The 18,071-nt window shown below is 36.7% G+C and overlaps 2 protein-coding genes across 5 annotated transcripts in view; one reads left to right on the top strand and one right to left on the bottom strand.

The window, feature by feature from the left end:
• Positions 1–4,160: 4,160 nt before the first annotated feature.
• ZNF654 (zinc finger protein 654) overlaps positions 4,161–18,071 on the bottom strand; it is a 53,278-nt gene continuing 39,367 nt past the window's right edge. For all 4 annotated transcript variants that reach the window (XM_021714096.1, XM_021714095.1, XM_021714094.1 and 1 more), the window contains 3 exons: positions 14,071–14,212; positions 7,764–10,104; positions 4,161–7,146 (listed from right to left, as the gene is read on the bottom strand). In XM_021714096.1, the coding sequence (XP_021569771.1) occupies positions 7,139–7,146; positions 7,764–10,104; positions 14,071–14,212 (2,491 nt within the window). In that variant the 3' untranslated portion in view covers positions 4,161–7,138. The remainder of the gene's footprint in view (positions 7,147–7,763; positions 10,105–14,070; positions 14,213–18,071) is intronic.
• The window catches only part of CGGBP1 (CGG triplet repeat binding protein 1), an 80,105-nt gene continuing 69,767 nt past the window's right edge, over positions 7,734–18,071 (top strand). The window contains exon 1 of the mRNA XM_008061359.2: positions 7,734–7,842. The gene's annotated coding sequence lies outside the window, so the exon portion shown is untranslated. The remainder of the gene's footprint in view (positions 7,843–18,071) is intronic.

Raw genomic sequence — 18,071 nt, 5'->3', positions numbered from 1 at the left:
CCCAGCGGGTCGAGGCTGCGGGGGCCGGGAGCGGCCACCGCACTCCAGTCTGGGCGACAGTGTGAGACTCTAACTCAAAAAAAAAAAAAAAAAAATTTGAACGCTCCCTAAAACCTTCCTGTGGGAAACGTGTCTATCTTTATCTGTCTACCTGTGCTAGCTACCCTGCCTCAGTCAGTGCTCATTTGTATATGCTGGTGTGGCACCACATGGAAGGCATGTCCAACTGTTTCATTCAGTTACTCCATTAAAAAAAAAAATGTATTAGCTACTTGCCAGTTAACCGTTCTTTGTACTGGGAATAGCAACAACAAAACTGTAAGTGTGTTGGGCCTTGCCTTCTAGTGGGAGGAAGCCGACATATCTGAAACTCTATACTCTGCCAGGAGAAAAATCAGTCAAGAAGAAGGGGATGGAGAGGATGTTACTCTTTCACGCAGGTTGAAAGGAAAGGTTACTTTAAGTGGCCCTGAGGATCGGAAGAAAGTGAGTGGACCACAAGAGAAGCCTGTTAGGGAGCAGCAACAGTAGAGAGGTTTTGTGGAAGGAGCCGGGAGAATGGAGCAGCTTGAGTGAAGAGGCGGCAATCACGTGAGCAGTGTGATTAGCATTGCTGTCAAGACTGGGCTAAAACCAAGTCCTCGAGTCCTGGAACTATGGACATTTTGGGCAGGATCATTTTTGTTGAGGGGGCCGTTCTGTGTATTGTAGGGTGCTTAAGAGCATCCTTAGCTTCACCAAGTGCCAGTGGCTCCTCCTCCCCTGCTTGTGGCAACCAGAGATATACCTCCAGAATCCTCAAATGTCCCCTGGAGGGCAACATCACCCCCGGTTGAAAACCACTGAAGAAACAGGAAAGGCTCAGCACCAGGCCCTTCACAGACTCTCCTTATAACCAACCTTGTAAGAACGACTGTCCGTTTTTAACATAGGAGGAAGCCCAATCCCAGTAGAAGATACAGTACTTAATAGCTTAGCTCTCCACAACTATAAAACTGATCCCCGCACCTCTGCACCGTTTCACTAAATCGTGTTCTGGAAGAGTTTCAATTACTGAATGCCTCTTGAGGAAAAAAAAACTCCAAATTAAAGCTGTTTGAGGTGTTAGATCTTACTACTAAAATATCCACCTGACAGTAGTTAAAATGCCTATTGATAGAGGACTACTTTAAATGTCTTAGAAATTAACAGTATCTGAGAAGGCTCTGTTAATTTAAGGGGAAATAATTTACATTCTAGAGAAATAGGAAGCCTTATTACTTGAGATCTGTGTTTTTCAAACCTTAACTTGTATCAGAATCACCTGGAGGATGTCAAAAGACAAATGGTTCCCCATCTGGCCACACTTCAGCTTTTCTAACAAGCTCCTAGGTGAGGCTGATTCTACTACTTGGAAACCACACTTTAAGAACCACTGCTAGCTGGGCTCGGTGGCTCAGCCTGTAATCCCACGCCTTTGGGAGGCTGAGGTGAGTGGATTGCCTGAGCCCACGGGTTCGAGACCCACCTGGGCAACTTGGCGAGACCACGTCTCTACAATAAATAAAAACTCAGCTGGGCGTGGTAACGTGCACCTGTAATTCCGGCTACTCGCAAGGCTGAGGCAAAGGATCGCCGGAGCCCGGCAGGTCGAGGCTGCGGTGGCCAGGAGCGGCCACCGCACTCCAGTCTGGGCGGCAGAGTGAGACTCCAACTCAAAAAAAAAAACCACTGCTAAAAGATAATGAAATATATCAACCAGGTGTGTCTGTACCAGACTTTACCCTCCGACTCCAAAATCGCTGATCCTCAGGCAAGTCTGACCCTACTTGGATATATTAGATGGACTCATGCTCTTCATTTATAGGCAAAACTGCATGGCAGAAGGCAAGCCTGGTTTTAGGACACAGCTGGTCAGTCATACCTCTCCATTTATTAGCTGTGGCTTGATTGATCAAGTTAACCTTTCTGAGCCTTAGTGTCTAAAGAGCATGTTCATATTTATCTTTGAATTGTTTTAACAATTGGAGGTAACATATAAAGTAGCTAGTGTACAGTAATTTGGTAGAAAGTCATGTATTCCCCTTGTGCAGCACCCATCAAAAAAGCATGAACGTTTTCCCCATTTTTAGTTTTTATTCCATGTAATATTGGATTAACGCTCTTACATATCTTGATACATAGCCAAAACTTCTGTTCCTATTTTATCAGTTGATTCTTGAAATCAGTTTGGATCTTGTGCTATGAAAAGGAACTTAGTTTGGTTATCTTGGAAGCTTGTTTAGTAGTATTTGCTTCTCAAAACTCCTTGAATTTCAGAAAAGTTACAGGGGTCCTCAAACTTTTAAAACGGGGCCGGGTCACTGTCCCTCAGACCGTTGGAGGGGCGGACTATAGTTTAAAGGGAAAAAAAAGGAATTTGTTCATAGTTTTTTTTTAAACTATAGTCTGCCCCTCCAACGGTCTGAGGGACAGTGAACTGGCCCCCCGTTTTAAAAGTTTGAGGACCTCTGCTAGAACTGCGTTCAAATACTTCGATATATTCAGTTCTGGATATGGCATATATTCAGTCTAAAGAGCATATGATCATAAATCAGACTGAGACTTTTACATTTCATTTGTAGAACACTTCAATAACTTTCTCAGAGTGTCTCAAAGCATAACATCTGCAATACGAGCAGGGACCCCCCAGATATCCGGAATTATTTTTTGGAGGGCAGGTACCTTGTAGTGCAGGCTTCCCACACTAGTTAAGTGTTCTAGGAGCCCATTGGTATCAATGAGTGTACCGGCCAGCGTTGTAGCTGCATTCAGCTTCAATTTTTTTTTCGTGGAGATTCTTTCAATATGTACGCCCATTTCATGATAGGTGATTTACAAGTCCCCACGGCACTGAGTGTTCAGCAGTTTTTGATCAAAAGTGGCCTGAACCTCATGTTCCATCTTCCTATTCACCTGCTCTTGCTCCCGATCAGCTTTTTTGTTTCCCTGGATGAAAAAAGTCCTCAAAGGGAAACGTTTTACTGATGTGGAGGAGGGCAAACAAAAAGCAGAAGCACTAAAAGGCATCAAAATTGATGAGTTCAAAAATGGTTTTGAGCAGTGAAAAAAGCATCTTGATAGGTGTATTACATCAAACCGAGAGGACTTTGAAGGTGACTGAAGTTTAAGATACTTTTTTTTAAAAAAAGAATACTTTTAAAAAGTGACTTTTAACTCATTTTTCTCATTTGTAGTGCTATTTCATCACATTAGAAAGGTTCTTTTTCTATTTAAAGCCCCATATTTTCCAAATGCAAATTATAGCAGTGATAGCAAGTTTTCCTTTGTGAACCATAGGAGCCCCATGCACAAGGACATCATTCTTGGTTACAGACTGAACATTTTCCCATTGAAGTACTTTTCCAGGAAGTAATTTTCATCATCGTTTATATCCTGAAATTTCAAAGTGACTTCAGTCTGTAATTTTTTGTATTTTTGTTTTAAATTCCACCAGAAGCTCTTCATCTTTGAAGAATTACCAGGGTAATTCCATCTGCTCTGTGTCCCTGAAGAGTTCTGACATTTCTTTCTTTCATTTATTTATTTTTATTTTTTTGAGTTGGAGTCTCATTCTGTTGCCCAGTCTGGAGTGCAGTGGCAAGCTTCACAGCCACGGTAGCCTGAACCTGCTGGGCTCAGGCAATCCTTCCGCCTCAGCCTTCCAAGTAGATGGAACTACAACTCGTGCCACCACGCCCCGCTAATTTTCTGATTTATTGTAGAGATGAGGTCTTGCCAAGTTGCCCAGTCTGGTCTCAAACCTGTGAGCTCAGGCAATCCTCTCACCTCAGCCTCCCAAAGTGCTAGGATTATAGGCGTGAGCCATCGTGCCTGGCCTAACATTCCTTTTATACCAAGTTTACGAAGTATTATATCACACCAAAACCAATGACCTGAAATGACTTCAGTAACCAGAATTCTATCCATTTTATTCTTGCATGTGGACATTAGTTAAAACACCCAAATGTCTTTTTTGTGTAAAATTTTAATTTTTCATATTTAAAAAAATAAGATGAATATGGTAATGATACTGAAATACCCCATTCCTGTATGAGACATAGTAGAGATTTCTCATTTAATATATACCTTACGTCTAATTCCTTTTGAAAGCAAGGTACTACATAAAACTGAACACTTGATTACCAACAAGGACATGTTTTATTGAACAAATCTATGTACAGTACAAAAAATTTCTTGAAATGAGACACTATTGTTGATTTATTGCAGTTCAATGGCTCAGTTTTAACTTGTACTCTTATAAAATGCAAAGTAAAATAATTTAATGTTCAACAAGGAAGCACAAATTTCCTTTCTTGCTGAAGCTAATAGCTTTCACATTATTAACAATTCCAAAATGCATATGCAGCATTTACTCATTCTGAAAAGGTGTTTTACAGTACCAAATAAATTAAAAAATAAACACTATCATCCCTTTTAGGTTTTTCATCCATACAACAGTATTCAACCAAACATGAAAGGAGCACAGCTGAAACTTCAGCGTGATTTGAAAAGAATCACAAGTTCAATGATATAAATTATCTATGCATAATTAGTTTTTGAAAAATCAATATGGCTAAGGCCCAAAGTACCAGTGTCCTTGTCCACGGAGGTTCCCCTTTTCTACTTCCTCCATATCTGAGCAGCAAAAATTCAGATTTGCTATTTTCTCAACCTTACTGACATATAGCAGAAAGTTAGTATTTATTTTTGGAAAGAGTTTTTATTTAAAAACAAAGATTTGAAACTTGGTCCATGTAAGATGAATACATCCTCCAAAGTAGAAGAAAAGAAGAATCTGATGAATTAGAAAGCTTCCTTTTCTCCTGAAGCCCAAATTAGAATGATTGGAAGTTTATGCACTCACAAAAGCAAAATGATAAGGGTTTATGTTTTAGCAGACAGGCATAAAATGAACACATTATTTCAGTAGCCACTATTTGAGAAGTATATAAAGATGTCAGAATAGTATGGCCAAATAGAATTTTATAAACATTCCTTTAGTTATGTAGAAACCAGTTTGATCTCAGTCTTTCAGAAAGTTTTCTCTTAGTAATATAAAAGAAATAAACCCCAAATTAAAGACAAAAGTGAAATATATTTACGATATCTTGGCATGAACTTTAAAACTAATGAAAATGTAACACTTTGTGGGCGTGAATTTATGGCAATGATTAAAACTCGGAACAGAAATGCAATAAAATGTTAAACTGGAAAATGTACAAAGCAGAAATTATATTTCAAAAAAAACTTCATTGTCCAACTGAACCAGTTTTTAAAGACTTTTTATTATAAGACATACTTTTAAAATGAACTGAAATAAAACTCAATCATTACATTTTCAGTATCAGGAAATATGGGAAACATTTTTTATTTGACCTTAAAGGATTTAAAGACTTGATTATTAGTTGTAATTATCTGTTATCTAAATGTAAATGTAAATGTAAATTCCACAGCCTAATGTAGGCTACATAACAAAATAAAAGCAAACACATTTGGAATGGACTTATGACCATCATTGCATAGTACTGAATGCCTATGAGAAATACATTTTTTTTTCTTTTTTTAGGTCATCTTATCTATCATGACCTGGAAATCCTAATTTAATAAAATCTGGATGCTGCCCTGGAAAAAATGTCCCACTTCCCTAGTAATCTCATTCAAGCAGCTCTAATGATTGCTTTGAACAGAGACTTGTTATCTAGAATAACTGGAATATTTGGTACTTTAGCCAGTCTGTTTTTAAAGAATTTGCCTTTGATTTTTGTTCTTTTTATCTATTTTAGGTTTATACCCTATTAGGTAAAAGGAGGTCTTTAAACAACCTCCTTTCAATAATGGACAAGTGGAAAACATCTGAGAGGATATTTTTAAAAACACTTATTGTTTAATAGTTTGTTGTTAAATTAAAATCTTCCTTAGGAAAATTACTGGTCATCAAGGAAAACAATACATCAGTTTATCTTATGTGTTCTTGCTGTGTAAATGCTTCCTTTTATGTATTAAAGTTATTATTCAGTCCAGATTCACCACTAATGAATAAAAAAACAGGAGTAGTATGGCTTATTTTGTAATGATTTCTCCTAACTGAATAAAATGAATGAATTCTCAACCTGATTCTTCTCTTACAGATTTTTTTTAAGCCAGTTATTTTTAGAGGACTATACTTAGATAACTCACATTAATGTCTGAAGGACCTTACTATGAATCATCAAGTAATGTCCTAACACTATATACAAACAGAAATACCCCAGTGTACTTTTACCATTATTCACATTGAATAATTTGCAATTCAGTGTTTTCCTTCAACTACACAGCTTGTAATGGTCTTAGATTAGGACCATCTCTCCTCAAAGTTACTGACCGTTTTTTTCTATTTAACTTACACTGATGCCTCTTAAAATATAACTAATTTGTATTACAAAAGTGGTTAGTGGAGGTTCTATCAAGAGCTTATTAGCAAAGCATTTTGTTTTGTTTTGCTTTTTAATGTTCAATGCTGGCATGCCATTCATTGAATTTCGGCCTAATTAATCATCTGGAAACAAGTTACAATCTTTGATAGCATGGTGATAAGTTTTATTTTCATGTATATCAGTTTCAAAATATATACCAAACAAAATGGTTCCTTAAACCATGCTTGACCAGAAAGGAGGACATAATCTGATTATACATATACATGACAAGGAAACAAATTCCATTTGTGGAATAAAATATTTTAAATTGTTTACTATCGTAAACTAGCCCCCCCCCTTTAATAACTGGTTAACTTTTCCCTTTAGGTAAGGCCATAGCTGTTTTTTCTTTCTGACTAGTTGCCTGAACATGTTTCTCATATAAGCGAAACTGAACATGCTGCTATAAATCATCATAAACTTTTTTAAAATGTGGTTTTCTGGAAAACTGGTACTTTGGGAGTTTTATAATGACCCTTTTGGAGTCGAAGCCAGCACATCTCCTCTGTGAGTTCATTCTAGAAAATGTGCTTTGTCTTTATCTTTAGTAATCCAAGACCGCTCTAAAATTAAGGCCATCGGGGAAATAGCAAACTGATGATGCATTTTCTTAGTGCTTTTTTCACACTACTGCTTGATCGACAGATCTTTCTGAAACATTTTTATCAGGCACCTGTAAAACAGAACACATCTGTTAATTCAAGTTTCATAGATGTTCAACTGGAATTCTCAATCAAATTGCTGTTTAACTTATACCCTCAGTCATTCAAATGATATTATTAGAAAGCCAAGCTCTTTGTTGATTTTATTGTTCAATTATTTTTCTGGTTCTTGGTTTTCACTTCTATTTTTATAACAGACTCAGCTTTACTTGATTTATATTCTGGCATGCATATGAAAATCCATTGCCATTAAAATTACTTTGTTCTTAGAATTTTATTTCATGAAACATGGAATGAAGAAAAGCCTCCAATACAATGGAAGAAGTAGGCTCATCAAATAATATGAAAAGTATGAACAATGTGTGTTCAGTTTCTTGCTTGCACAAGTCCATAGGCCTAGGCCTATGCAAAATACTTGTGAATTTTAGTTGCTTGGTCTATAAAACAAGAATAGTAGTATCACTTCATAGTGGTGGTATGGATTACAGGAAATAATATATGGAGAAGTGCTTTGCTATCGGAGCTATACAAATGTAAATTTTCCTAACCTCATAAAGATTGATGAGAATTATATTTATGACATGTTCTACTTCTACAGATATATCTACTGAGAAGACAGAAGACTTACTTTCATCATCTGAATCAAATCCAAAGAGTGTCTGACATTTCTTTTGTGCAAGATGAGCCTCAAGTGCTTCTGCATTACAGTAGGTGGTCAGGCATTTGCCACATCTTAATCTTTTCACTGATTTCTTATAAACGTTATCTTGATCAGAACAGGCATCTACTCTGTCAGTCAGAAATTTTCTGCGTTTTGGCATACTAAGATACCGTTCATCAAGGTAACTGGGAGGCAATGGTCTGACATATGGTTTTGTTAAAAGTAAGCCATATGAAGTATGTTCACTTGTCAGATTTGGTTTGGAAGGTGCCTGAGATACTGGCAAGGTATTGTGTTCTTGTGGTACGACACTGGGTAAAATGGAACCATTTTCTGTCCTGATTCTATTAGTATCAATTTTCAGAGGAGGATCTGATGAAACTAAAGGTGTTTGCTCTGTTTCACTGTGTCCATTGACTAAGTCACTACTACAATTATTTTCAGAATTTGGCTCTATGTCAGGCATCTTTTGGTCTATCAAGCTTATATCTGAAACACTGCCATCAGAATGTTCATTTCCATTCTGAACTAAACTGTCTGATTTCTTTTCCATATTTTCTGTACATGTCTTTGGTTCTGTAGAATCTTTCCTTGATTTGCTAGTAGAAACTGGCAGACTAATAATTTGTTTCTCATTACTAGATGAGTCTTTTTCCTGATGATTAGGATTTGAATCTTTATGAACATCCCAAAAAATTGCTTCACTTAGCTGTGCAGATGATTCTGGTGTTTTACTCAAATAGTGCTGAGCTTCATGTTCATATAGCAGAGGAAGATCTTCAAAAAGCTCATGGCATTCTGGAAAACTACACTGAGCTTGAAATATCCTGTGACTTTTTGTATGCTGGGCAAGCTGGAGTGGCAGCTTAAAAGACTCATTGCAATTAAAATGCAAACAGAAGTACACATTTGGATAGCTGTGTCTATTAAGATGGTCTATAAAATGTTGAGAATCTTCAAATTGCCTTTGACAAAATTTGCATTTTCCGTTGCTCCATTTCATTACTGTTTGTCGCACATTTAAGTCAGTTGGATGTACAGTCATTGCATGCTTATTTAGAAATCCAATTTTTTTAAATATCCGGACACAGCCAAGAGCAGGGCACTTAAAGTTTCCTTCTTGATCTGTAGCATATATGTCTTCTGGATGGCACACAGTTCCATTGATTTTATGAAGTACTGAAGTTTCCTGATTCAAATCATAATCATCTTCTTCATAATCACCTTCTTCATCCTCTTCCTCCTCATAATCATCCTCACATTCAGGTAAAGGCTTCAAGGCATTATCTAAAGAAGTATCGGGACTGCCATTTTCAATAATGTTTTCAATAACATCATCTGGTACACTTACAGGAATTTCAATGAATTCAACCACATGCTCAGGGATGACTTCTTTGTTTCCATCACTAGAAGCAGTAAGAGTCTTTACTTCCAAATCTTTATTATCAGAATTCCCATTTTCAAGTGAAATGGAAGAATTGGAACAATTTATTTCTTCTACAACAGTGATTTCCTGATCATCCTGTTGAACTGCAGCTATCTGCTGTCTCTGTATCTTCTTAACATGATTTTTTAAATGCTTCTGCATAAGTCCTTTGTTTCTAAATTTCCTACCACATATTACACATGAAAAACTGCCTTTTTTCTGGTGAGACTGGGCATGTCTTACAATGTGACCACCTAGAAACTCCTTGTTACATAACATACACCGGTGTCTCGGGACATTGTGATCTACTCTGGAAGTACTAAGAGCGGGAAGGCTTTTCTTCGTATTAAGGTAACCTTTAGGCTGTACTCCAGACACATCATCAGGATCAGTTTCTCCAGTGCTGTGATCTGTAAAAGAGTTAAGCTCTTCATCCAAGCCTTGCTGTCCCACTGTCTTTTTTAGATTACCTGCAGAATTTTCCAGTGTACTTTCATTTAGAAATCTAACTGCCGACTTATCACGCAGCAGTGCTACACAGTTTTTCTTAATCATCACAAAGTTCCAAAATTCAGGATCAAAAAACAATCCCTTTTTCAAAATTGGAAGTAATTCAAAACGAACGCGATTTTGAACACTACTCATGCCTTCATTATATTCTTCATCTGGACGTTTGTAAAGCTCTTCAACAGTATGATAAGCTTCTAAGGAACGCTCAAGAAAAAATATTGAGAGTGCACAAATCCTGAGGATCTCCAAATCATTTGGCAAAAAATGTGCAATTGTTTTATAAATCAGACATTTAGTTTTTGGATCATCATGAAGGTCGAGTTGTAGAGCACAGCCACATATTTCAACACAAATTTGCAAGCCTTCTTCAACCTGGAAAAGGGAAAAATATTACTACTATATACTTCTAAGAAAAGATTACACTAACTGGTCTGTCTTTTAAAAATACAACTGTGAAATGAACACTGAATAAACACAGTATTTCAATGTGCAATTTTCCTAAGTGGTAGCCTTATTTAACTCTTTAAATGTATATGATTTATTTTTAAAATGTTGAGAGTAATCTGGAATAAATAGCACTTTAGCTTCCAATTTATTTAACCTTCATGTTTGACAAGCCCTACTAACCATAATACAAAACGCTTCATAAACTTATGATGATTAAGATTTCTTACAAATGGCTGGGCTCAGTGGCTCAATCTGTAATCCCAGCACTCTGGGAGCCCGCGGGCTCAAGACCAGCCCGGGCAACTTGGCGAGACCTCGTCTCTACAATAAAATTAAAAAACAGCTGGGCACAGTAGCACGCGCCTGTAGTTCTGGCTACTTGGAAGGCTGAGGCAGAAGAACTGTCGGAACCCAGTAAGTTGAGGCTGTAGTGGCCGGGAACATGCCACTACACTCCAGTCTGAGTGACAGAGGGAGACTCCAACTCCAAAAACAAATTTCTTACAAGTCATGACCCCCATTTGTTGTTTAGGCACAAATCTCATTCTTTGTCAGAATGGTTATACTGTATGCATTTTGACTTATCAATTTTCCATACTAACAAATAAACTAGGTTTTTTAAAAAAACTGCTTATGAGAACTTTTATAATGCTGTGCTAAAACAGTATTATTTTGCTCATTCAATACTGTTATCCAAGTAAGGAGGAAAACTGGCTCACATGAAGAAGGTGATCATAATCCTTCCAAATCTAGTAAGGTACCAGAATAATGAGCCTCCTGGAAGTTATCTGAATATAACTTAAGCTTTGAAAATTTTACTGATGACTCAAAAATAACCGCATCTGCTTTTAGTTGGGAATCTGTAGTTGATCGATCTTGGTTCAAGTTATAAATAACACCTCTAGTGGTTTGCAATCATCCAAATCTCCTTGTTTGAATAGGAGGAGATACCATATTATCTTTAAAACCATACACACACACACACACGCACGCGTGTCATACTGCCTGCATGTAGTATGTTATAGACTACAGGAAGGAATAATACCTTGTCAGCCTCACATCGTCTTAGTCCCCTACATGCTGTGTATCCCTGCTGAACTACTTACAATTAGTTCCACAGACAGACCTCAAGTTGCACATTCTGCTCCCACTTTATCCAGCTGGTAAATTCCTACTGATTTATTCATTCTTTGAGAATCAGTTCTACTTTGAAGGTTTTTTTCTCCCCATTCATTCTGGCCTTTGTACTAAGGTACAGTTAAAATTCCCTGTTCTTTCCTCTGAGGTAACTTATACTTACCTCTAAAAAGCATTATATATTGTTTTATAGCCACTTGTGTATGTTCTCATCTTCCTGACTTTGAATTCCTCAATTACAGGCGACAGGGTCTCATTTTTTTGTATCTCCCTATAGTGAGCATAGAAGTTGGTACAAGTGACCTCTGAATAAACATTTGCAGAATGACTGGAAATCAGATCTATTCCACAGACTTTAGTTTACTCGTACAAATCCATCATCTCTAGCTTGGAATCTTTCCTGAATTCAAATTCCTTATTTCTAAATGTCTGTTACAAATTAGATTTTCCTACCTAGATTTTTCAGATATTGCAAATTCAGAACCTATCCATCCAAAACAGAATTCCTTCTCTTCTATCTTGACTCACAAAATTATAATGTATACAGATGCTCAAGTTTAAAACTTTTAAATCATTAAAAAAAAGGGAACAGGCTACTTCCTTACCTGAAATCCTTTAATGATTCCAGGACATTTATGAACTGAAGTTTCAAGTTTTAGTGAAATATTCAAGTCCCTTTAGTATCTTCAACAACCACCACCCCCTACGGTCTCTCCCATTAATCTGCATCCACCCCTTTGCTATCCTATTAATGTCACTAGATGGTTGTGAAAACAAAAAATAAAATGAGGAAAAAGTGCTCTGCAAACTACAAGTCCTCTACAAATGTTAGAACTATCCTTATTTGTCATTTAAAACCCAGCTTAAATCTTTTCCTCTGTGAAGCCTTTTCAGATATATTATCTGTAATGTCTCCTGAACTCACACAACACTGTAATTAAGACTCTTTTAACAGCTTTGAGGCATCTGAATGATCTAGTCCATCAAATAAAGCATTTTAGTAGAACAGAAACTATTAAGCATATTTTCAATATTCAAATTCAAAATTTCAATTCAAACTTCATCAAATTTTTCTTCTTATAATGTATTTAGGTTGACCATACATATGAAAATAAGAAAGCTGTGATAATTGGCAAAGTCTCTCTTATACTGTAAACTTTCTGTAACAATATCTCTCAACCTTTAGTGCAAATGAGAATCATATGTAAAAAAATACAGATACATCTTTATTTTAAAAAATAGTTTTACAGGTGATTCTAAAGCATATCAGATGTTAAGTGTTTTGTAGAATAGTTTGTTTTCCCTTTTTTTGGTGACATTTTACCTGCTTAATAAGGAGAGTATAAATGCAATTAGCAAAACAAATTAGAAATTTAAAAAACCCTCTGATACAATGCTGCCAACTTTGTATCACAGAAATGTGATAACTATATGATCATGCATCTAATAAGTGATATGATAATAAATGTAATACATGTATAAATACAGAACTAAAAGTTAAAATGTATTATTCAATGGAGGCCTCTCTCTATATATTTATTTGTTTATTTGTTTATTTATTTATTTATTTTTTGAGTTGGCGTCTCACTCTGTTGCTCAGACTGGAGTGCAGTGGCTGCTCCCAGCCACTGCAGCCTCGACCTGCTGGGCTCCGGTGATTCTTCCGCAGCCTTCTGAGTAGCTGGAATTACAGGCATGCACTACCACGCCCAGCTGATTTTTTGATTTATTGTCGAGATGAGGTCTCGCCAAGTTGCCCAGGCGGGTCTCGAACCCATGGGCTCAGGCAATTCACTCACCTCAACTTCCCAAAGGCGTGGGATTACAGGCTGAGCCACCGAGCCCGGCTCACCTCTATATATATTTAAAAATAACCCACATAAAGATTCAGTTAAATGATATTACCTAAAATGTCAAGTGGCTTTATCTTTCTTGTCTTTGTATTCAAAGTCCCATTAATATTTAGGGAGAAAAGTTAAAAGATCTGCAGGATCCACTTTCATGTTTAAGTAAAGCCCATGTAGAACTGTACTCACTTGCAAGTGTCCCAAGAAAAACTTGACTTACGGCTATTTCTAAAAACATATATTGGCATACCTAAGACATCTCCTACATACACAAAGAGCTTATTGGCAAATTAGTTGAGAGTCTACAAACAGGATCTAGGATGATGCTAAAAGCAGCCCTTTTATTCAATTATAAAAGAGATGATAGCTTTTTTTTGAGTCAGAGTCTCACTCTGTCACCCAGGCTGGGGTGCAGTAGCACGCTCACAGCCACTGCAGCCTCAGGTGTTCCTTCTGCCTCAGCCTTCCAAGTAGCTAGGACCACAGGCATGCGCCACCACAACCAGCTAATTTTTTGGTTTATTGTAGAGATAAGGGTCTGCAACCCCTGGGACTCAATCAGTCCTCTTGTTTCCACCTCCCAAAGTGCTGGGATTATAGGTGTGACCCACCGTGCCTAGCTGAGATGATAGCTTTTAATTGTTACCATTTAAAGTTTTAAGTCACAATAAATTTGATTTTTTTCCCTTATAAAAGTTACTTTCACTTATATATACCCTACCCTTTGTACAGTGTTGGGAGTTTGCAGTCGAGGCAGAAGAGGATGTAATATATGGAGATGTGGCCTTAAAATCCTCCTTCCCTTCAGTTTTATAATTCAATAAAATTTATCATAAGAGATTGAAGTTTCAATGACCTGTTATTTAAATTTAATTTAAAATTAAAAACATAAATATATCCTGTTTACCTCATCTTTAATGATTTTCATGAAAGGAAATATGACTCTCACATTAGTTGCTGTTCTTAAAAGCTGGTAGCATTGATCTACAAAAATTTGTTTTGAAGGATTAGATTTAAGCTGTAGTTTACTCCATATGAAAATCAATTCCCTGTAAATGAGAAAAAGAGAAATATCAGAAATACAGTTTATTCAAATACAGACATTAGCTATCTTTCCCTGATTCTGTAGTGCCCTGGCTGGAATGTGTAAAAAGTGGGTGTAAATGTATACTATGTTCATCCCCCAAGCTACTTCTGCTACCTATATAAGACTAATAGAAGTTTGGGAGAAAAAGATCAGAAATTAAAAACCTGCAGTGATAAGGAATGAATTCCAACTATATATTGGCAAACCTAAGACATCTCTAGTACTAAATCAAAACCAAACTTCTAATCCCAATATACCAATATTGATATTACTTAAAAACAATAAACTTAAGCCTTTAATATCCTTCTTGTAAATTTAGAAACCAATTTTGTATACAAAGAAACAGTTCATATTTTTTATTTTTAATGTATTAAGATACCAAAAGTATTATAGATTAAAAGTATTCGTATATTGTAATATTGATTCTGAAATAGTATGTTTCAGATGTAGTACTTTAATTTACTTATTTATTTATTTATTATTTTTAAGTTGGAGTCTCACCCTGTCGCCCAGGCTGGAATGCAGTGGTACGCTCACGGCCACCTCATTCTCAACATGCTGGGGTCAGGTGATCCTTCCAACTGAGCCTTCCAAGTAGCTGGAACTACAGGCAGGTGCCACCATGCCTGGCCTATTTTTTGATTTATTGTAGAGACGAGGTCTCGCCAAGTTGCCCAGGCTGGTCTTGAGCCCACGGGCTAGGGCAACTCACTCACCTCAGCCTCCCAAAGTGCTGGGATCACAGGTTGAGCCACTGAGCCTGGCCCAGATGTAGTACTTTTAAACAGACATGCTATGACCATTTAAAGTATTGTATAGGTAGATTCTTTTCTAAAATATGGCCAGTGTTATTAGATGAACAAGGTTAGGAGCAGTGGCCTTTGAAGCCAAGGCAAATTACAAGATATAATTTATATGGCTGGACATTTCATTTTACCAAATTAGAATTCCTTAAAACATGTCATAAAAGTATACAAAGCAGCCAGGCATGGTGGCGTGACTCATGCCTGTAATCCCAGCATTTTGGGAAGCCAGGGTAGGCAGACTGCTTGAGCCCAGCCTGAACAACATAGCATAACCTCGTCTCTACCAAAAAAAAAAGAAGAAAAAATTCAAAAAATTATCTTGGCATGATGGCACACACCTGTAGTCCCAGCTACTTGGGAAGCTGAGGTGGAAGTATCACTTGAGCCCACGTCAAGGCTGCAGTCACTATAGTTGTGATCATGCCAGTGCACTTCGGTTTGAGTTGACAGAGTAAGACTCTGACTCAAAAAAAAGTATACAAAACACCATAATCTAAAAGTATTAAAATAGGCTGGGTGTGGTGGCTCACACCTGTAATCTCAGGACAGGTGGGAAGACTGCTTGAGGCCAGAAGTTTGTGACTAGCCTGGGCAACACAGTGAGACCCTGTTTCTACAAAAAACAATTTTTTTAAGGTATTAAAATAATGAAAAAAAATTTAAGTGATTTGCTGAGTATTTACTTTGAGCCCAACACATACAGGTGTTAACAGCTTGATTACCACTGTGAAGGTGCAGATAGTCTACTGAGACAGACAATACAATTATCAGTAAGCAACATATGAGAAGCAAAACTAAAATCACACCTCCATTTCACAATAGCTGTGTGTTTCATTCTACCATCCACCTTTTATTTTTGCACATATAGTCCTTTAGAACATTCACCAGGGTTCATACCAGTGCCTAGCTTCAACTTCTTTCCAATTTTCATGCCTATGTATTTCAACTTATATTGCTTTCTATCACTTAACCCATTTATAACCCATTTATCATATTCCTGTAAAATTGATGATCTAATAAGTCAGTGACACTAAACATTCCTTTAGCCTGTTTGGTTCTAACCTGTTTATCTTTCTGTATATTTTTAATAATATTTTTGCTCTCAGCTATATTAATTATTTCTCAGTGTTACCACCTTAGGCCCTTTAATTTTACACATGTATTTCTATAGCAGTAGCTAAACTGATTTGTTTTCAGCCTCTTTATCATTTAACGCTTATTCAATATGCTCTATAGTATTCACAGCAATAGAAAAATGGGTTTTGGAGTCAGAGAATTCAGGATTTGAATCTTAGGTGCTCTTCTAAGTCAGTCTCTTTACTATCAGTTAAATTGCTTCATTTATTCTCACTTTTGTTTATGATGACAATTGCTTTACTTGGAAAGTACGTCTTCATTTCGAAGATGAGTTTATCTTTCAAATGCCAAATCAAGTATCTCTTCTTCATGAAAGCCATCATGAATATAGTCCCCCAAACTAAAGTGATACCTGTTTCAGAGTAGATCTTATCCCTCTTAACTGATGATCTCATGCTTTTCATGTTTCCTTGTTTGTATTTTATAGGTTCTATTTCCCCAACTGTTAATACACTGTAAATCTCAATGGCACACTATAGTGGAGACAGCAGTAAGAACATGGGATTGGAAGTAAAGAGAGACCTAAATCTTAATACAGCATTATACACTAATTAGTGTGGCAGTTCAGTTAGCCACTCTTTTCATAGAATAGCCCTAATACACACGGTAGAACCCCAGTGGCCATATCTCCTATTAATATGTGACCCTCCCTTGTACCCTTTAGGAGTGGGAAACTGACCCCAGTCAAAGTCCCTAGGATGTTGTCAACTCTAAACTATTATTCTTGGGAGCTGCTGGTGTTCCTGCTGGCCTGCAGCAGGACAGACTAAAGCTAATTGACAGAAGAGAGAAACAGATTTTTGAAAAACATTAGCAACCTCATTGTCCCTGGTAGCAGTTATCTTTGAGGACCACATGTATCCCTGCCCTTCCTGCAGTTCATGTTGCACCCTAGTATCCTTTAAATAAATAAATATTTTTTTATACACTAGTTAGGCACAGATGATATCGATTTTAAGCTGAACAGTATAAATTCCAACTCCATTTTGTACTTAGCTATGTGACTTATCTCTTTTATCTACTTTTTTTAAAGACAAAGTTGGGATTCTTCTTATTCAATGAAAGAACTGATAAGTGAAAGACCTAGGTAATATGTCTGGCATGTACTAACATTTAATAAACCACCAGTTTCCTATACAGTAAGTCCTGTTTATACAAACTTTCAAAGATGTGAATGTGCGTTCACATGTCCAGTCATGTAAGTCAGTTCTTGTGTCTGGAATTCATTGTCAAGTGCATGCATCCTCTACAAGTGGTTGTGCTTTTGTGTACTTTGTTTATGTGTTATTTGTGTGAAAAATATTATAAGCCTATTACAGTACAAGACTATATAGGTGACTGTGTAGCTGGGTACCTAGGCTAACTTTGGACTTACAAACAAATTGGACTTGTAAAGGGATCTCAGAATAGAGATTGTTCATATGTAAGGGACTTACTGTATTACTGTCTTTGTAATCCTCATAGTACCAAGCAGATTATATTTTTAGTTGATAATGTGGTAAAAATTCTATTTCTAAATGCTGAAAGAAAGCCTTTTGAGGAAATATATTAAGATATTCAGGGAAATTGCAGACATGAGATGAGATCAAACATGATGGTGGACATTCTAAATAAAGGGGTATTTTACAAAAAAACGGATTTGGATGGAAGAAGGCAAACAGATCAGCTATGTTTAAGAAAACATGGTATATCTCTGCAACAAATTTTGAAACACAATGAACAGATTTTAAAACAGAAAATGATAGTTGGAGATCATGGGAGAGAAGCATCATTCAATACTATACAGGTGAATAATTTTAGATTCTTTACATTCTTAGGACACAAATGATTTTTTAAGATCTTATTTTCTTTTTGTGTCTAAGTCAGGAAAAAACTTGA

This window comes from Carlito syrichta, unplaced genomic scaffold (assembly GCF_000164805.1).
Source record: "Carlito syrichta isolate Samal-C Ts95f unplaced genomic scaffold, Tarsius_syrichta-2.0.1 Scaffold305216, whole genome shotgun sequence".
Classification (NCBI taxonomy): Eukaryota; Metazoa; Chordata; class Mammalia; order Primates; family Tarsiidae; genus Carlito; species Carlito syrichta.
Note: the sequence above shows the minus strand (reverse complement) of the source record. Positions and strands in the feature narration are given on the sequence as shown.